General features: G+C 44.9%; 1 protein-coding gene across 3 annotated transcripts in view; it reads right to left on the bottom strand.

The window, feature by feature from the left end:
* Window positions 1-1,395: 1,395 nt before the first annotated feature.
* Window positions 1,396-21,459, bottom strand: part of MTMR2 (myotubularin related protein 2) — a 58,271-nt gene continuing 38,207 nt past the window's right edge. Inside the window, exons 8-14 of one of the 3 annotated variants that reach the window (XM_063951487.1) lie at window positions 15,333-15,521; window positions 10,937-11,122; window positions 9,130-9,336; window positions 7,997-8,089; window positions 7,510-7,623; window positions 6,403-6,579; window positions 1,396-4,864 (exon numbers count right to left, since the gene is read on the bottom strand). In XM_063951487.1, the coding sequence (XP_063807557.1) occupies window positions 4,715-4,864; window positions 6,403-6,579; window positions 7,510-7,623; window positions 7,997-8,089; window positions 9,130-9,336; window positions 10,937-11,122; window positions 15,333-15,521 (1,116 nt within the window). In that variant the 3' untranslated portion in view covers window positions 1,396-4,714. Of the gene's footprint in view, window positions 4,865-6,151; window positions 6,580-7,509; window positions 7,624-7,996; window positions 8,090-9,129; window positions 9,337-10,936; window positions 11,123-15,332; window positions 15,522-21,459 lie in introns of those variants that run through there. The other 2 variants (XM_063951484.1, XM_063951485.1) reach the window with 2 other exon arrangements.

The raw sequence follows: 21,459 nt of genomic DNA on the forward strand, positions 1-21,459 counted from the left end.
AAATGGAAATGAATGTTGACCACTTTGTGACTGTCCAGCTGAATGATCACACAAACTGTGGTGAGTAGACAGATCTTTTTCGAAATTTAAACAAAACTGTGTGTGTGTCTGTGTTGGGGTTGTATTTTTTTTTTTTTATTCCTTCTGCGAATGCGTATTTCCGCTCGTGCGATTTAACACTCTGCTCTTCCCAGCATTGCAAAGATCAATAAAGTTATTAGAAATGACAGCATAGATTTTGGACCAATCACATGCTAACAGACACTATAAATATATGCCCAAATAAGGAAAACGCCATTGCAATGATGCGTGCGGCACCTTTCACCAGGCGGGAGCTCCGCGTCCTGGTTGCGGTGATGGACCACCGCGTAGGCCGCGTTGGGCGCTTCATCCCAAATCGGGTTAAGCGCGAGGCCTACGCGGAGGTCCGCCACCTACTGCGGTCTCGCGTCCGCAGCAGGCGGACAATCATCCAGCTGGAGAGGAGATGGAGTGATCTCCGCAGGAGGACTCCAGAACTGTTGGCGGAGATCCGCCAGCAAATCAGGGAAATGCATGCACGCAGCAAGTTACATTACATAAGATTATTAGCATAAAATTTGCAACTTTACAGTAAGTGGTAGGCTAATAGCAACACTGAGTGAACAAATTATAAAAAAATAGGACAGTGTGTGTGGTTAGGGCAAACAGTACTGACTGTGTCAAAGTGTTACCAAACAAGTGCATGTTGTACAGAATGAATACCCAGGCAGGAAACTGTACCCAAAAACTTGATCAGTGGTGTCTATATAATAAGGTGGCTTGAATAGTGATCTGGTGATGTTGCCTAGACCAATCAATATGACTCAATGGAATAGATTAAGGAATGAGCGTCCAAATAAATTTTTGGAAACATTTTGGTTGCTGGGGCCAACATGAAGAGGATTTTAAAATGTGTTGTTTAAAAAAAAAAAAAAAAAAAAATGTGTTTTTTACATGGAACAGAACAGTGCAATTTACAAATGTTTAGTATGTAATTTAACATGCAAATAAAATTTACCAACAAATATCATTATAGGACGACCACAACGGCAAAGACAGCCAGTGAGCCCACATCAGGCAGCTTCTCAGCCCCCTTCCCCTTCTCACTCCCCCTCCACTTCCCAGGCCCACTCAGCTTCCCAGGCCCACCTCTCATTCTCTTTCTGTGACCCCTTCTCCTCCTTCCCATTCCCCTTCTCCTTCCAACTCCCCTTCTCAGCCCCCCTCACCCTCTATTGGCCTAACATTCTCTCCGCCCCCCTCGCCCTCTCAATCAGACCCACCCTCAGAAATTAGTTTCCCAAACCCTCCTCCTTACCCCATCTCTCCTCCTTCCCAAAACCCTCCTCCTTCACCCATCCAGCCTCCTTCCCCCATCCCTCCTCCTTCACCAATCCCTCCTCCTTCCCCCATCCAGCTGCCTTCACCACCCACAGAATGGGCAGAAGAAGCCCCTGATGGGGTCAGTGGTGACCCTAATGTTGCTGAGGAAAGTAAGTGTTTTTACATTTCAGTTCAAAATATGACCTACTTACACTTACAATGTACAAACATGCACTGTTGTACTGTTTTAAATCAGCTAGCAAGGTACACATTTTCATTAATTATTGATGGTGTGCATGTTGCATTGATATTTTTTAGAGTATCATTATATGTAGTGTTTATGTGTGCAATGTGTTGTGTGTCCACTCTAGGTCGACACTAATTAGTTTGACAGGGTTGCCAGGACTACATAGTTTAATATGTGTTTATTTTTCACAAAAACATTTATAGCCGAGTGCAGTTTAGTATGTTGTTAGTCTTTAACACTTGTGCCTCTCTATTCATAATGTTTTCACTTTCAAAACACATGCTTCACTTTGTTAGCAAGCAGAACAACACAATGATTTGTGGTGTTAAAGTTACACTCACAAAATGCTAATTTGTAAAAATTAAACCTGTTTTTCCTTATTTTGGAAACTGGATTTACATGGATTGTGGGCATGCTAGGATATGTAGTCCTTCTGAAGATGTTGATATGCAGTGTGATCATGCAGGACCAAACCTCCTTAAATTTAATTCTCTTCAGTCCAGATGTGAATGAATGGCAACATGGTGTTACATTTACTAAGATGGTAGTTAGCTTTAACATGGGATGTTGACCATAGCAAGCAATAATATTATAAATTAAATTGTTATGCCCACTTTTACAAGATAACATGTTTAATTTGTTTGTTTGCTATGGTCTACTTCCCATCTTAAATTGAACTCCCGTAGTAGAAAATGGACAACATGGTGTGGTTCACTTTCTAGTTAAAAAAAAAAAAACATTGCTGAGCAGGATTGTGTATTATGCTACTGATTTAGCCTTAAAGCAGCCATGATGTAGTCACTTAGGCATTAAAGCAGGCCTGTCCAAACTGCGGCCCTCATGCTGTAGAAAAAATACACATCCCAGCATGCCCTGACAGATTTTGCATTCTCTGACCACAAAACTGGGAAAAGGCATGCTGGTAGATGTAGTTTCACAACAGCTGGAGGCCAGCAGTTTTGACATGCCTGCATTTAAGTGTGCTTTGTGCCTTTCTTGGATAATAAGTAATGTAATTCAGTTATTAATGTTTCTGTTGCTTCTTAATTTCAGATGTTGCAGTTGGAGATCCTACAAGTTTTGGAGGCATTATTGCCAGAATGCGACAACACCTGCATGGGGTTTTAATTTGTCTGGAGGAATTGGAAACATTTTAATGATTTTGTTTGTTTTCAAAAAAATCTTAATGTTTTTAAAAATATAAAAAAAATATGATTCAAGTTAACCGGGTGTTGTGCTTATTAATGCAAAAAAGGATCAGCAGAATGGCAGGCAGAAATAGTTTACATTAAACATTACTCACATGTAACGTAAGTTTACAATTAAAAAATGAGTTAGGAGATTATTGTGTTAATAAACATGTAAACACCTTCATTCACAAACAACATCTTTTAAAAAAGAAAATACAAATTTTTAAAATATACTAGTTTTTAAAAAAATCACTTTTACATGTTGATGGACAATTATGGCAACAAAGTGTTAATCTGGTTTTTTGGCCTGACTTAATTGTTTAGGAACATTATCAATCATTACACTAATTGGATTCGTAATTGACAAGGGCTTGTGTATTTTAAAATGAAAGGGGTAATTTCACTTAATCGCAAAAAAAAAAAAAATTGGGCGTTTTACCTTAAAAGTGTGCAATTTTAAGGAAAAATTAGTAAATCTACTAAAACTTAGTATTTTTACAATGAAATATGTGTTTTTGCGAAGGCTTCGCAATGCTGCGATGGTTTCGCATTACTGCGATGTCATTTGGCGTACGCCCACTTTGTGTAATACTGCGTACGAATGTGCAAAAATACGTTGGGGGCGGATGTTCGCAAATTTAATACACTAACGCAACTTTGCGAATATGTTGTGCGACCGAAAAAATGAGCGATCAACTCGGAATGAGGGCCACTGCGCAATCAGGATATGTTCTACAACCGCAGACCCTGGTCTTATAGTTATTAATATTACAAGGTCCTAAAGTGAAGCCGTTCCCTACTAAAGAAATCCACTCACTTATATTTCATTTTGCATTTCTTATAGAAGGAAGACCAGGGGGCCATTGGGCTCATCTTACGAAGTGACACAGAAAATAACTGTCTGATAACGGATATTTTAAGTCAGAGGCGGTCAAAACGTCAATCGTGATCTACCGGTAGATCGCGATCCAAGTGTGACTTGCCGCCTCCTGCCCGGAGCGTTCTCAATGATGCATTGCACGGATGACGTCAGCCGCGCACCCGTGCAATGTCCGATTGAGAACACGATGCAAGGAGCAGCGCCGGCGACAGCAGTAGCGGCGGGAAGCGGGAGCAGGCACATGACAGTGGGGATCCAGCCAGCTGGCGGGCAGACAGTCAGCTAAAGTAAGTTAAAGTAGATTAATGGCACTGTGGGGGCATATGTGGCACTGTGGGGGCATGTGTATCTGGCACTGTGGGGGCACAAGTGGCATTATCCCGCCTAGTTAGATCACAAAAGCTTTTCAGCTTTAAAAGTAGATCAGAGACTCAAAGTCTGGCCACCCCTGTTTTAATATGTCGATTTTTATAACTTGACTTGAAGTTAATTTTTAAACCCCATCATTGTCTAAGTGAATAAATCAAAGAAATACGCAGCAGCAATCATACAATGTGAATAGGAAGCTCCCACTGGCTGTTATGGAGCCGTGATACCATATAATGATCACTAGGACGACACAATCCAGCACTGCTCTGCATTCTAGTTTGGAACAGATCACAATAATGAATCAAGCTGCAACCATGATCTATATTATAATTTAAGTCAGTGTAATGTACAGTCATATGTTCAGACCTCAACAGATCAATACTCTGAGGTCTGAACATACAGTACAGGAGGCTCCGCCAGTGAGTATGCACCTGTAATCAGTAGTGTTTCTCAGAATATTAGCAATGTTTATATTGCATTGTTTTTTATATTTATTTGTATGTGTGTATGTATGTATGTATATATGTATGTATGTATAAATTAATTTTATAATAGCTATAGCAATCTAATCTTTCATGGTTTGTTTATCACACCACAAGTTAAATTCACCACCTTGTTTAAGACTGTAGATCTTTTTTTTTTTTTTTTAAATAAAATTAAATACCATACGCCTGTCATTATAAATTACACAACTGTCTGAGTGACGGACGGCACAGACCCTCCTCTCTCAGAGGACAGGGAGCGACTGCTCAGCTCTTGCTGAAGTTCGTCCAGTTTTTTCTGTAGCTCTGCGCGCTTGGCAAGTAAGTCCTTACAGCGGCTGTTGGTAGCGTCCTATGAGAAGAAAAGTGTATACATCAGTCTAGTGTTAGAGATTGAGGTGCACAATAGGGCTGGTCGAGTGGAACATGAGGCTGTGAAGTGGGAAACAATTTTGGGTGGAGTCGGTAGAAATGTGCCGGCTTGCAACTCCAGCTTCAGAGTCAGCTCCAGCTTCAAACAGCAGGAGTTAAGGCTGGCAGGAACTCTTACGTATATCTTAAGTATGGGACTCATCTGTCATGTATACAGGAGTCGGACATAGGCCCTCATTCCGAGTTGTTCGCTCGCTAGCTGCTTTTAGCAGCATTGCACACGTTAGGACGCCGCCCTCTGGGAGTATTTTATTTTAGCATTATAGCGAACGAAAGATTAGCAGAACTGCTACTAAATATTTTCTTGCAGTTTGAGTAGCTCCAGACCTACTCAAAGATTGCAATCAGCTCAGTCCGTTTAGTTCCTGGTTTGACGTCACTAACACACCCTGCGTTCGGCCAGCCACTCCCCCGTTTCTCCAGACACTCCTGCGTTTTTCCCTGACACGCCTGCGTTTTTTAGCACACTCCCGGAATCGCTCAGTTACCACCCAGAAACGCCCCTCTCCTGTCAATCACTCACCGATCAGCAGTGCGACTGAAAAGCGCTGCACAGACAACAGCAAAACTGCTAAGTTTTTAGTTAAATAACTAAGCGCATGCGCCCTGCGTACCATGCACATGCGCATTTAGCAACATATCGCAGCATAGCTAATATCGTCAACGAGCGAACAACTCGGAATGACCACCATAGTGAAAACAAATTAGTCGGAGTCAAAGGTTTGGTGTACCGGCTCCATAGCAGTTGAACACTAGTCGGCTGTAATTACACGTTGGGGTAAGCACTATACAGGTTGAGTATCCTATATCCAAATATTCCGAAATACGGAATATTCCGAAATACGGACTTTTTTAAATGGGAGTGAGATAGTGAAACCTTTGTTTTTTGATGGCTCAATGTACACAAACTTTTTTAATACACAAAGTTATTAAAAATATTGTATTAAATGACCTTCAGGCTGTGTGTATAAGGTCTATATGAAACATAAATGAATTGTGTGAATGTACACACACTTTGTTTAATGCACAAAGTTATAAAAAATATTGGCTAAAATGACCTTCAAGCTGTGTGTATAAGGTGTATATGTAATATAAATGCATTCTGTGCTTAGATTTAGGTCCCATCGCCATGATATCTCATTATGGTATGCAATTATTCCAAAATACGGAAAAATCCCATATCCAAAATACCTCTGGTCCCAAGCATTTTGGATAAGGGATACTCAACCTGTACTCTATTGTTACTCTTCTGTTTAAGTCCATTTCATTAGATTTGTCATTTCTTTAGAAAATACATAAAATGATACTGGCCCCATTATAGACCATTTTATTTTCTTCTAGTGTTTTGGCAATAATCATTCCCGACTGGCTTTGTTGGTTAGATACAATTTCTAGAAGACCATGGGTCCATTACATCTGTGGTCAGCATTCCTTCTGTACGTAGGTAACTATATGCACCTGTGATTTAGTCCTTGGGTTCCACCTTATATAGTATTCTGTCCACAACTGCAGGTGCCTCGTGCTGGTCACGGGATACAGGACATGTTCGGAGTAGTCCACAAACAAAGGATTGGTGAAATCTTCAAGCTGGCTGTTGACATAGGACCACACAGAGACAGACTCTTGTGGCAGAGACTAAAAAAAAAAGACATGAGGAATAAGGACGATTTCATACTGTTCTCCTGCATACTGTCGTCAAATGTATTTAAATCCCCTCCATTCCCAATAAATTAGCAGACTTCCATTCCCTAGGACACTCACCACTTGCTCTACACAGCAGGGATCTGATGCTCAGACATAACCAAGACCGCTGTTGATTAGCTTTTGACACTCATTATAGAAGGGGAGAGCCAAGTCTTAACATCCACTATATCGGACCTCCCCTGCCATGGAGACAGCCGAGCAGTACTAATATCAGGAAGGGAGGGTATTTAGTAAGCCTCTTAACCACTTGACTGACACCCTCAGAAATTGTTGTTTTTTGTTTTGTTTTGTTTTTAAGATGAATTAGGTGAAGAACATGTAATTAAATCTTATCCTAAATGATTTATTTTTTTTAAGTTTTTTTTTCTTCTTTTATATTTGTTAAAAACAAAATCGTACGGCACCATCGGATCATCAATAACATTGCGACCATCGCAACTTTGATTTTAATAGGCCGGCCAGCCACCTGGTAAACAGGGGGTTTGGAGGAGGGGGGTTAATTTACACTACCCCAGCAGAAGCTATTTCTCAGCGGTGGGGGGTCCTGCCGTGCTGACCGATCAGCAGTGATTGGCAGCACAGCAAACACTGGGGGTGGATGCAGGGAGACAGAGGGAAGTTTCTCTTCGCTGCAGATGCACACGCTGTCTATCTGACTGGTCGTATCCTGTGCAACCAGGTCAGATAAAGCACTTGAGTGTGGTCGCATGAGACCATGCCGGGCAAGTGGTTAAATGAAGTGTCAAGCCCCAAAATACAGTACAACAATGGCACTGTATTGATGCAACATTTTAGGACTATGGGAAACTGCATTTACAGAAGACATACATACAGAAGTGGGTCTAAGACCCCTGATCCTACCTCCTGTACTCTCTGCTGCTCGCTGTTACAAAGGAACGTCCCAAACAAACAGCTGTACAGGTGATCCAGAATAGTCAGGAGAAAATGCTCATTAAATTCAAATGCATGAGGGAACTGTGGACAAGAAAGAAAGAAATGAAGATCAAACACATCAGCTAACCAGGGATATTATGGTGGATAGATCACGGACCATAGTTAGAATAAAATGAGGAAATACAACACAACAGCCGACTTTACCAACAGATAAAATTACTCATGGAAATAATACAGTATAGGAGAACATACAGAGGTTGAACTCGACGAACGGATTGTCTTTTTTCAACCTCACAAACTATGTAGTGATGTAACTATCATGCAGACGCTATTATAAGAGGAGATGTTTGTAATATAATGTGATTTCATCATGCAGTGAGATGGCATAAACATGTCTGACAACAAGAGAGAGTCGCTGTAAAAACATGTATAGGCAAGGAGATTTACTACACACCTGTCTCGTCATCTGCCAAACACAGTCAATAAACTGCAGGAACACTGGGGATCTGTCAGCGTCCGCATGGTTCTTGTCACCGTGGCCAATCCTCTTGGATCAAACAAAGACCGTTTTATATTGTTATCATGTGACCAACATCAATAGTGTAATAGCAAAAATAAGACTAAAGACCGGTTCTAAACAACATGAACAATCCTTGAACATGTGGAATCATGCAGTCTTGATATTCCATTTCTTACTTTCTGGGTTACTCTAAAGTTAATGTCAAATATAAAATAAACATATACAATGATGCTATAATCAACAACATTAACATTGTTGCAAATCCATAACTATGTATCAGCTGAAGGACATTTTCAGTCTTCCAAAAGAAGGTGTACGCAACTCCTAAGCCTCAAGGCAAATAGTGCAAAATGTGTTTGGGTCAAGTCCTGTTCCAAGCAGAGGGGCCGGCCAGAGTTGCGTGTAAGCGCGGCCACCTTGCACGCACGGAAATACATGCAAATCTTCACCTGCATTCACAACTGCCCCATCTATGGTGTCACACCGACCAAGTCCATCCACTTGTAGATGCAGCTGCACTCTTTGTGCATAAAATCTAGCTGAAATCAGACAGACCTCTTAGCACTCACCCCTTCGCAGAACACTTCCCCCTACATGTGGAAGCCCCACTGCCGTCCAGTTACACCCGCTCAGCTGCAAATGGAGATGCAACAGACTAGTAGGACTCTGTACAGCCAGTAGCTTCTCATAATTGCATGTGCTTAGCTCGGACGCAAGTGCAGTGTGAAAATCGCAAAATCCATCTGCAAGATGGACATACGTGAAGTTCTGAGTCAGCCCTGTAGGCCAAGTGAAACCTGTGCAGGCTTTTAAAATGGGAGAAGAGAGCCGGTTTGGAGGAGGACGACAAGGGTGAGATATTGCATGGGGGTGAGGCTAGAGGGGATAGGGTCTACTTAATACTGGGTAAAGTTGTGCATAAAAATCTATCGCCTTATACGTCTGTTTCACATATGTTGTTTCAGTAGACCGTAGACATTATGTATAAAGGCAATAGACTGAGTGACAGCTTAGGTCAGCACTATTACACCTGAATGCTATTTACTGCAGAAAGGAATGAAACTCACAGTGTAGAACTTGTGCCCGAAGCTCAGCCACTCCTTCTCCACCAGCACCTCAAACCCTTGGATGGTCCGATAGTAGCCATCAAGCATGAGCATGGCAAGGGACGTAAGCTGCGCAGTGCGGTCCCAGCCATCGCTGCAATGGACAACTACAGAAGTCTTTCCCGATTCCACTTTGTCTACGATTCTCAAAGCACCAGCAAGAATGAACTGGAAGACAAATCATACACAAGATTTTGTAGAGAGACAGAGAGAGACAGAGAGAGACAGAGAGAGAGAGACAGAGAGAGAGAGACAGAGAGAGAGAGACAGAGAGAGAGAGACAGAGAGAGAGAGACAGAGAGAGACAGAGAGAGACAGAGAGAGACAGAGAGACAGAGAGACAGAGAGACAGAGAGACAGAGAGAGAGACAGAGAGAGAGACAGAGAGAGAGACAGAGAGAGAGACAGAGAGAGAGACAGAGACAGACAGAGACAGACAGAGACAGACAGAGACAGACAGAGACAGACAGAGACAGACAGAGACAGACAGAGACAGACAGAGACAGACAGAGACAGACAGAGACAGACAGAGACAGACAGAGACAGACAGAGACAGACAGAGACAGACAGAGACAGACAGAGACAGACAGAGACAGACAGAGACAGACAGAGACAGACAGAGACAGACAGAGACAGACAGAGACAGACAGAGACAGACAGAGACAGACAGAGACAGACAGAGACAGACAGAGACAGACAGAGACAGACAGAGACAGACAGAGACAGACAGACAGAGACAGAGACAGAGACAGAGACAGATATAGATATAGATATATATAAGCAGTTGCTGCTCCTGTCGCAGTTGGCTCTTTAAAGGGCAAGTAATCCTAGATTAAAAGTTATATTATGTAAAAGAACTATTGGTAACATCGAAAGTGTGCAAGTTCACCAGAATTCTGGAGACATGAGATAAAGTTCTGTGAAGGGTATACAGCAGTCTGACATCAGGGGGCAGATTTAATCATCCACACTTTATAACAGACTTTTCTCCGCCGCTCTTGAGGCTGAGGGAAATTCTGCATTAAATGCTCCCTCTGAATCTTATTGCGTTGGTAAACTCAGATTCTGGGCACTTAACCCGGAATCTATGGGTTAAAACAAGTTAGCTGCTGGTATAGCACATGGGGAAATTGTGTAATTGAATCTACCCCCAGACTTGCCAAGATGTGACAAAGGAATATCTAACGAGTGCCCCTTACTGTGGCTGATCTCTTGCCCCTCCTCACATTAAGACACATGAAGCGACACATCATTGCCTCCCAGAAGATTAGAACATTACATTCCTGAAATATCTGTGCTGCTGTGAGAATTCACGCATCATCCGGTTGCACAGTTCTGTTTAGCCCTGCCCACTTCTATAGTGGTTCTGTGCGAACAAGCAGGAGATGAAGAGTAATAAAGAGAAGCTCTGACCCCAGTCGTACAGACCTTAATAATGAGCCAACAGAACTTAATATTAATACCAACATTTTCTTTAATCGCTTTTACTGCTATAAGGTTCCTTGGTTAATAGCTCTGCAATGGTGTGGTTCTTCTAGGTTGACATACCCTGTAACGAGTATCACAAATTGTTAAAATGGACCAGTGATGCCAGGACTGTTGGCCTTTATGCCATAATGTCTTGTACACGGCAATATAACCCATTAGGTGCAGAAGCAGACCCCTCTTCAAATCCCCTTAACAACAACAGATGGGATTTGCCAGGCAAGCCCATGTGATGAAACGCTGGTCAGTGTAGACTCTCCCTCCTTTAGTTAGTTGAACAAACCTTAATATGCTCTAGCCAGTGGGTGGACTCCAGGTTAGACAGCCAGTGAGATTCCTGAATGATGGGATAGGAGATCTCCTTCAGCTTCCTCAGAGATTCCCTCATAACATGGATGTTGTGGATGTCCAGGAAGATCAGCTCTGCATTCTGGTACGCATCCTCGCTCTCAAACCCTCCACCCTTAGCCTGTACAGCAGACAAGGGACATTACAATGTGTCTGCCATTTTAATTACTATACACAAACTATGTTAAGAAAGTAATAACACGTCAAAAACTCTGCTCCATGGCTCATGATCGCCTGTGCAATTGGCATTGCTCATCCCCCTCCTCACTAGAACATTCCTCACTCATACCCCTTTCACACCGCAGCTTATACCCGGTATTTTGCAGTTTTAACTGGCTTTCTAAACGGGTCAAGCTGTGATGTGAAAGGGTCCCCTTCAAATTTACCGTTTTCAAAATACCGGTATTTTGAAACGGTAAAAAAGAAGGGTCCTACCCGTTTCAGTCCCATTTCACTGTGCAGTGTGAAAGGGTCTGAAACGGTATTTGCAAGCCCCAGCAGGTCATAGGCTGTCTCCATGTGTGATGTCAGCAGCCACAACCAGGAAACAGCTTGGAAAACACAGGAGACACATGCGAGAGTGGCTTTATAAACGTTTAAACGGGAAAAACACGGAAAAAAATGGTGTGGGGTCCCCCCTCCAAAGCATAACCAGCCTCGGGCTCTTCGAGCTGGTCCTGGTTCTAAAAATACGGGGGACAAAAAGCGTAGGGGTCCCCCGTATTTTTTTACACCAGCATCGGGCTCCACTAGCTGGACAGATAATGCCACAGCCGGGGGTCACTTTTATACAGTGCCCTGCGGCCGTGGCATTAAATATCCAACTAGTCACCCCTGGCCGGGGTACCCTTGAGGAGTGGGGACCCCTTCAATCAAGGGGTCCCACCCCCCCAGCCACCCAAGGTGAAGCCCGAGGCTGTCCCCCCCATCCATTGGCTGCGGATGGGAGGCTGATAGCCTTGAGTAAAATGACAGAATATTGTTTTTTCCAATAGTACTACAAGTCCCAGCAAGCCTCCCCGCAAGCTGGTACTTGGAGAACCACAAGTACCAGCATGCGGGAGAAAACCGGGCCCGCTGGTACCTGTAGTACTACTGAAAAAAAAATACCCAAATAAAAACAGGAGACACACACCGTGACAAGTACAACTTTATTACACACTGCCGACACACATACATACTTACCTATGTTGACACGCCGACTGCCACAGTCTCCGACGATCCGAGGGTACCTGTGAAAAAAATTATACTCACCTGCCAGTGTCCAGAGATAAATCCACGTCCAGAGATAATCCTCGTACTTGGCAAAAAAAAAACACGAACACCCGACCAACGGACTGAAAGGGGTCCCATGTTGACATATGAGACCCCTTTCCCCGAATGCCGGGACATCACGCGACTCCTGTCACTGAGGTCCCTTCAGCCAATCAGGAAGCGCTACTCCGTGGCGCTCACCTGATTGGCTGTGCGCGTCTAAGCTCAGACAGCGCATCGCACAGCTGCCTCCATTACTTTCAATGGTGGGAACTTTGCCGTCAGTGGTGGGGTTACCCGCGGTCAGCCGCTGACCGGCGGGTGACCCCACCGCTAACCGCAAGGTTCCCACCATTGAATATAATGGAGGGAGCTGTGCGATGCGCTGACAGCTCAGACGCGCACAGAGCCAATCAGCAGAGTGCAAGGACGTTGCGCTCGCTGATTGGCTTACGAGACCTTTTAGTGACAGCAGTCACGGGGGGGGGGGGGGGGGGGGTCTCTGCATTCGGGGAAAGGGGTCCCATGTGTCAACATGGGACCCCTTTCAGTTCGCTGGTCGGGTGTTCGTTTTCTTTTTTTGTCAAGTACGTGGATTTATCTCTGGACCATGGATCAGGTGAGTATAATTATCTTTTATTTTCAGGTACCCGTGGATTCTACTTGGAGAAGAGGACCGACTGCTTCGTGTCAACATAGGTAAGTATGTGTGTGTCGGCAGTGTGTAATAAAGTTGTACTTGTCACGGTGTGTGTCTCCTGTTTTTATTTGGGTATTTTTTTCCCAGTAGTACTACAGGTACCAGCGGGCCCGGTTTTCTCCCGCATGCTGGTACTTGTGGTTCTCCAAGTACCAGCTTGCGGGGGAGGCTTGCTGGGACTTGTAGTACTATTGGAAAAAACAATATTCTGTCATTTTACTCGAGGCTATCAGCCTCCCATCCGCAGCCAATGGATGGGGGAGGACAGCCTCGGGCTTCACCCCTAGCCCTTGGGTGGCTGGGGGGGGGGGGGGGGGGACCCCTTGATTGAAGGGGTCCCCACTCCCCCAGGGTACCCCGGCCAGGGGTGACTAGTTGGATATTTAATGCTACGGCCGCAGGGCACTGTATAAAAGTGACCCCCGGCTGTGGCATTATCTGTCCAGCTAGTGGAGCCCGATGCTGGTGTAAAAAATACGGGGGACCCCTACTCTTTTTGTCCCCCGTATTTTTTGCACCAGCACCAGGCGCAGAGCCCGGTGCTGGTTTTAAAAATACGGGGGATCCCCTGTCAATTTTCCCCCCGCATTTTTAGAACCAGGACCAGCTCGAAGAGCCTGAGGCTGGTTATGCTTTGGAGGGGGGACCCCACGCCATTTTTTTTCTGAATTTTACCATTCCATCTAAAAAAAAAAAAAAAATTATTTAAAAAAATATATAAATACTTGTGCCTTCAAAAAAGACAAACCAAGTACCTAATCCCTTCTAATATAAATAGATATGCTTCAAGCTGCTGGGTTCCATCGTACGACTATCCAAATTATTAATAATGAATTAATTAATAATTATTAATAATGTGTGGGCCAGAAAAGTCCATTTATAATGACAACCACTGTTTTCTATGGGTGAAACGGGTTCAGTGTGAAAGGTACCAAAACAGTAATGAAATGGTAATTTACTGGTTACAACATGAGATGTGAAAGGGGTTTAACTGCTCAGACCCGTTTTAAGAACCGTTTCAAATACCATTTCAAAAGCAGGTTTTGCGATGTGAAAGCAGCATCACTGAGTGGGGAGATACAACCAAAGTCAATAACTCAAACAGGTTACAGCGGCTGAACCACTGAGCAGTCCTGTAATGCTGCATTCAGACTGCAAATGCCGGATCCTACCCGGTAAGACAAACGTGTACTTACCGGGTGGGATCCGGCATTTGCACTCCGCTGCTGGCTTTCCGACCCGGCAATATACCGGGTCGGTTGCCATAACAACGGAGCGCGCAGCAGGGGCGGGGGTGGAGGCGGCGTCGGGAGATGAGCTCATCTCCTGCGCCGCCTCTCCCTATCTTGTGAATGGGAACAGTGTCGCATCGACACGGCTCCCATTCACACCGCACCTGACCCGGTAATCAACCCGGGTAAAACCCTTCTTTTTTACCGGGTTGATTTACCGGGTCAGGCGACCCGCTAAATCGGCCAGTGTGCTTTCACATCGCACACTGACCCGGTTCGACACGGCAATATGCCGTGTCGGTACCGGGTTATTTGTGCGATGTGAAAGGGGTATAAGAGTAACCACTAAAGTTACACCATACTATCCCTTTACTCACATACTGCTATTCAGCAGAAAAAGGGTCACCTTAACTATGGGGGACTCTCCTGTAGGACCTCCCAACCTTTAGTCTGTAGGGTCCATGAAGAAATGAGCGCCAGAAAGGACAGCCGAATTTGAATAAAACACACAAGCGGAGTGCTATCTGGTCAGCTCTCTGCTCCAACCATGAAGTTACTTTGGCCACTGACTTTTCAAAGCCCTGGACCCAATCATGGTCATGATGGAACTGTAGTGAGGACAGAAGGTGGGGAAGACATAGGACTCTACTACAAATCCAACCCTCCTTTTATGGTACCCAAACACATAAGGTAATATAGAGTGAGCGGGTGTTGGTTAGTATTAAGATTTAGATTTGACCCAGCAGGAAGAAAAGTTGGGACAACGCAGAGCGGCCAGACGCATGTTGGGACCCATGTATGACCCCAGATATCTGCAGCTTTTGTGAAGCAATTTGTGTTTAACGTTTATGTTGCAGTAAATATTAAGCTAAAATGATAGGGTTTCTTCCTCCCCATCATTCACTTAATTTATAGGAGCGTTAACCTTTGGACTTTGAATATTTGCGCCTAAAAAAAAATTCTCACATCTACACAGCTTATAGTTAGCGGCTATGTAATCATGGCTGACTGCAGAACAGTTCCTCTGCTTTCCCAGGTGGTATGACTGATTTATTCAGCAGGAATAGAGAGACAGGAGAATGGAAAGACTTGCAATACATACAGAAGAGGAGAATGCCTTCTTATGCTGAAAACTGAGAAAATACCTTATTTGCCACAGCATTGACGCTAGGTCTTGCATCAAAGATAAAGATTTTGTGGGACTGTGCGTTGGCATCCATGACAGACTGTAGGTACTTCTCATCCTCCTTACACCTCTTCACATTCACCCCCAGCAAGGGCTGGCTGCAGCGTATGATGGTAGCCTGACTCTCCGGGTGAATCCAGGATAAAACCTGCAGAGGTACAGACTCCATTACTACAGCTCGGCGATACACGGCCCGTAGACACTGCCCCAAGGGTATAATCATTATGGTACACTTACCGTTGATAACTCTATTTCTCCTGAGTCCACAGGATCCACAGGATAATATTGGGATATGAGGTAGCGACAGCGGATTGACACCAAACAATCAAAGCTTTCGGCCTCCCAGAATGCAATGGGCCCGTCCCTATATCCCCACCTCCTGGCTCAGGCAAGTCAGTTGTTTCCCAAAGCTCAAGGCAGGAGCATCATAGAGAGCCCTAATCAGGCGAGAAGAACACACATGCACACCCTTCCATACAAGAAGGAAGAGGTTAGTAAGTGAAAGGATCCTCAAATCAGGTACATCAAGGTGGGATCCCTGTGAATCCTGTGGACTTAAGAGAAATAGAGTTATCAACGGTAAGTCTACCATAACGATTATTTCTCCTGCAGGGTCCACAGGCTATCCACAGGATAACATTTGGATGTCCCAAAGCAATTTAGCGGTGGGGACACTTCTGATTGGAGAGGAGAATTCTTCACCCAAATTCAGCTTCCTGAGAGGCAAAGGTATCAAAGGCATAAGGTCTAATGAATGTGTTAATGGAAGACCATGTGGCTGCCTTACATATCTGTTCTGCTGAAGCACCACGCTGTGCTGCCCACGACAAACCTACCTTACGAGCAGAGACATTAGCCGGAACATGGAGATCAGCTTGAGAATATGCTTCTGAAATCGTCATTCGAAGCCACCTCGCCAGTGTCAGCTTATCAGAAGGCCATCCTCTCTTTGTGAAATCCGTAGAGAACGAAGAGTGTGATTTTCTGATGGCACTGGTACGATCCACGTAGATCCTTAAAGCACAGACTACGTCCAATGATGCATCTTCCACAGAAAGGTCTGGCCCTTGGAAGGCCAGGACTACAATTTCTTCATTAAGGTGGAATTTAGACACCAGCTTAGGAAGATGCCCAGATAGAACCACTCTATCTGGATAAAAAATAAAAAAAAATAAAAAACAGAAAAAGGAGGGCAACATAACAATGCCCCTAAATCTGAAACTCTTCTAGCTGAACCAATAGAAAGAGAACTTTAGCTGTCAACCATTTAAGATCCACTCATTTTAGTGGTTCCAATGAGGCAACTTGAAGGGCCTTTAGGACTAAACTTAAGTCCCAAGGCACTGTAGGAGGAACAAAGGGGGACCGAATGTGCAGCATTCGCTGGAAATAAGTGTGCACATCCTGTAGGTTAGCAATTTTCTTTTGGAACCATACAGTCAATGCTGACACTTGCACTCTCAAGGAAGCCACTCTTAGACCTTTGTTCATTGCTGACAGGAAGGAATGCTAGGACTCTGAAAGACCTAGGATCAAATTTCCGGTCACTGCACCATTGAATATAGGCTTGCCATATTCTGTGATAAATACGAGCTGAGGAAGGTTTCCTTGCTCTGAGCATTGTTTGAATTACCTGTTGCGAGAGTCCTCTCGCTTTCAGGATGGAAGTCTCAAGGGCCACGCCGTCAAAGACAGTCGATCCAGGTGCTTGTGATCGCAAGGACCCTGAGACAGTTGATCTGGACGTTGAGGGAGTAGGAATGGAGCATCCATCGACAGCCTCTGCAGATCTGTGTACCAATGTCTTCTGGGCCAAGCCGGAGCTATTAGTATCACGGCACCCCTTCCTTGTTTTGCCTTTCGCATCACCCTGGGTAACAGGGCGACTAGTGGAAACACATAGGCCAGACGAAAGTCCCATGTTACTGACAGTGCATCCACAAAGATTGCTTTGGGATCCTTTGTTCTTGACCCGTATGCGGGAACTTTGTTGTTCTGACAGGACGCCATGAGATCTATCTCCGGTAACCCTCACTTGTCTACCAGAGTTTGAAAGACCTCGGTGTGTAAAGCCCATTCATTTGCATGAATGGCATGTCGACTGAGAAAATACGCTTCCCAGTTTAGGACTCCCGGAATGGACACTGCGGACAAGGCTGGATGATGATGTTCTGCCCACTGTAACGTGCGACTTACCTCATTCATTGCGTTTTGGTTGAGAGTTTCTCCCTGATGGTTGAGGTACGCTACTGCCGTTGCATTGTCCAAGCGGATTTGGACTGGTTTCACCTGGAGGATGTCCTTTGCTTGAATAAGTGCCATATATATTGCCCGAAGTTTCAATATATTTATTGGCAGGCAACTTTCTTCCTTGGTCCACTGCCCCTGGAAGCAACTCCTTCCTGACACCGCTCCCCAGCCCTGAAGGCTGGCATCCGTTGTCAGAATTTCCCAATCTGATATTCAAAAGGGTCTCCCTTTGTCCAGATGGGATGTCTGTAGCCACCAGGCTAATGACCTACTTACTTCCAGAGGAAGAACCATAGTCTGCGTTTTTATTGTCTGATGAAAACCATTCCATTTGGAAAGGATCAGACGTTGCAGAGGCCTCAAGTGGAACCGAGCAGACTCCATCATGTCGAATGTCGACACCATCAATCCCATCACACGCATTGCTGCGTGAATGGATACCCCGACTATGTAGCAGCTCCTGAATCCTTGACTGAATTTTGGATATTTTGTTCAGAGGTAAAATTACTCTCTGAAGACTTGAATCGAATCCAACACAGCCCCCAAGTGAGTCATCCGTTGTGAAGGAACCAGTGACAAATTTGCCCAATTTAGGAGCCAACTGTGTCTCTGCAAACAAGCTATTGTCTGTAGCAGATGACACTGAAGCAATTCCTAAGATTGTGCCAGGATTAATAAATAGTTGAGGTATGGAAAAATCCTTTTCCCTGCTGACGGAGATAAGATGCCATTACCACCATAATTTTGGTGAACACTCTGGAAGCTGTGGCCAGTCCAAATGGTAGGGCCTGAAACTGAAAATTTGCTGGAGAATTGCAAACCTGAGATAGCGCTGATGGGACAGTGCTATAGGAACATGAAGGTTAGCATCCTGGATATCCAGGGATACCATAAAATCCTCCGGCTCCATGGCCAAAATAATGGAAAGTAAAGTCTCCATATGAAACTGAGGAACCCAAATGTACTTGTTCAGCACTTTGAGATTGAGTATGGGCCGAAACGACCCATTTGGCTTCTGGACTAGAAACAGGTTGGAATAAAAACCTTGTCCTCATCGTGAAAGAGGAACTGGAATTATCACTCCTGACTGAAGCAACTTCTGAACTGCCTCTCGCAAAGCCCTGGCCTTCATTTCCACTGAAGACGGGCTGGTACAAAAATACCTTTGAGGAGGGTGTTTCTTGAAAGCAAACGCATAACCGTGAGATACCGCTTCTTGCAGCCAGGCATCTGTGGTAGATTGCTGCCAGATCTGTGCAAACTGAAAAAGTCGGCCTGCCACCCTGGGGCCCCCAGGTGGAGGCCCACACCATCAGGCTGATGGCTTATCTTCTAATTTGGAAGCCGGTCCTCTAGTAGCCCAATGCTTTTTAGTCTTACCCAACTTGTCAGATTGAGACTGTTTGCCATAACCCTTTCCTTTTGCTTTTCTTTGAATCCGAAAGGGCTGAAAAGCTGGAAATCTAGGCTTGTATTTGTGTGTGGAAGGAAACTTCATTTTCTTGGAGTCTGCTTCTGACTCCAAAATACTGTTTAATTCTTTACCAAAAAGAATATCTCCAGTAAAAGGCAAAGACTCCAGAACCTTCTTGGATTCTGAGTCAGCTTTCCATGTCGGATGACATGCGTATCTACTTTGGGAGCCACCTCCCTTTTTAAACAGTCCCCAGGTGGAAGAGGATAATAAGAATTTACTTACCGATAATTCTATTTCTCATATCACTACTCGTCCGTAGTGGATGCTGGGGACTCCGTAAGGACCATGGGGAATAGCGGCTCCGCAGGAGACTGGGCACATCTAAAGAAAGCTTTAGGACTAACTGGTGTGCACTGGCTCCTCCCCCTATGACCCTCCTCCAAGCCTCAGTTAGGATACTGTGCCCGGACGAGCGTACACAATAAGGAAGGATTTTGAATCCCGGGTAAGACTCATACCAGCCACACCAATCACACCGTATAACTTGTGATCTGAACCCAGTTAACAGTATGATAACAGAGGAGCCTCTGAAAAGATGGCTCCCAACAATAATAACCCGATTTTTGTAACAATAACTATGTACAAGTATTGCAGACAATCCGCACTTGGGATGGGCGCCCAGCATCCACTACGGACTATGAGAAATAGAATTATCGGTAAGTAAATTCTTATTTTCTCTAACGTCCTAAGTGGATGCTGGGGACTCCGTAAGGACCATGGGGATTATACCAAAGCTCCCAAACGGGCGGGAGAGTGCGGATGACTCTGCAGCACCGAATGAGAGAACTCCAGGTCCTCCTCAGCCAGGGTATCAAATTTGTAGAATTTAGCAAACGTGTTTGCCCCTGACCAAGTAGCAGCTCGGCAAAGTTGTAAAGCCGAGACCCCTCGGGCAGCCGCCCAAGATGAGCCCACTTTCCTTGTGGAACGGGCTTTTACAGATTTTAGCTGTGGCAGGCCTGCCACAGAATGTGCAAGCTGAATTGTACTACAAATCCAACGAGCAATAGTCTGCTTAGAAGCAGGAGCACCCAGCTTGTTGGGTGCATACAGGATAAACAGCGAGTCAGATTTCCTGACTCCAGCCGTCCTGGAAACATATTTTCAGGACCCTGACAACATCCAGCAACTTGGATTCCTCCAAGTCCCTAGTAGCCGCAGGCACCACAATAGGTTGGTTCAGGTGAAAACGCTGGAACCACCTTAGGGAGAAACTGAGGACGAGTCCTCAATTCCGCCCTGTCCGAATGGAAAATCAGATAAGGGCTTTTACAGGATAAAGCCGCCAATTTTGACACGCGCCTGGCCCAGGCCAGGGCCAACAGCATGACCACTTTCCATGTGAGATATTTTAACTCCACAGATTTAAGTGGTTCAAACCAATGTGACTTTTGGAACCCAAACTACATTGAGATCCCAAATTGCCACTGGAGGCACAAAAGGAGGCTGTATATGCAGTACCCCTTTTACAAACGTCTAAACTTCAGAGACTGAAGCTGGTTCTTTTTTGGAAGAAAATTGACAGGGCCGAAATCTGAACCTTAATGGACCCCAATTTCAGGCCCATAGACACTCCTGTTTGCAGGAAATGTAGGAATCGACCCAGTTGAATTTCCTCTGTCGGGCCTTACTGGCCTCGCACTACGCAACATATTTTCGCCAATTGCGGTGATAATCTTTTTGCGGTTACATCCTTCCTGGCTTTAGATCAGGATATGGATGACTTCATCCGGAATGCCTTTTTTCCTTCAGGATCCGGTGTTCAACCGGCATGCCGTCAAACGCAGCCGCGGTAAGTCTTGGAACAGACAGGGTCCTTGCTGGAGCAGGTCCCTTCTTAGAGGTAGAGGCCACGGATCCTCCGTGAGCATCTCTTGAAGTTCCGGTTACCAAGTCCTTCTTGGCCAATCCGGAGCCACGAATATAGTGCTTTCTCCTCTCCATCTTATCAATCTCAGTACCTTGGGTATGAGAGGCAGAGGAGGGAACACATACACTGACTGGTACACCCACGGTGTTACCAGAGCGTCTACAACTATTGCCTGAGGGTCTCTTGACCTGGCGCAATACCTGTCGAGTTTTTTAATCATGTGGACGACTTCTGGGTGAAGTCCCCACTCTCCCGGGTGGAGGTCGTGCTGAGGAAGTCTGCTTCCCAGTTGTCCACTCCCGGAATGAATACTGTTGACAGTGCTATCACATGATTTTCCGCCCAGCGAAGAATCCCTGCAGCTTCTGCCATTGCCCTCCTGCTTCTTGTGCCACCCTGTCTGTTTACGTGGGTGACTGCCATGATGTTGTCCGACTGGATCAACACCGGCTGACCTTGAAGCAGAGGTCTTGCTAAGCTTAGAGCATT

This window comes from Pseudophryne corroboree, chromosome 2, assembly GCF_028390025.1.
Source record: "Pseudophryne corroboree isolate aPseCor3 chromosome 2, aPseCor3.hap2, whole genome shotgun sequence".
Taxonomy (NCBI): Eukaryota; Metazoa; Chordata; class Amphibia; order Anura; family Myobatrachidae; genus Pseudophryne; species Pseudophryne corroboree.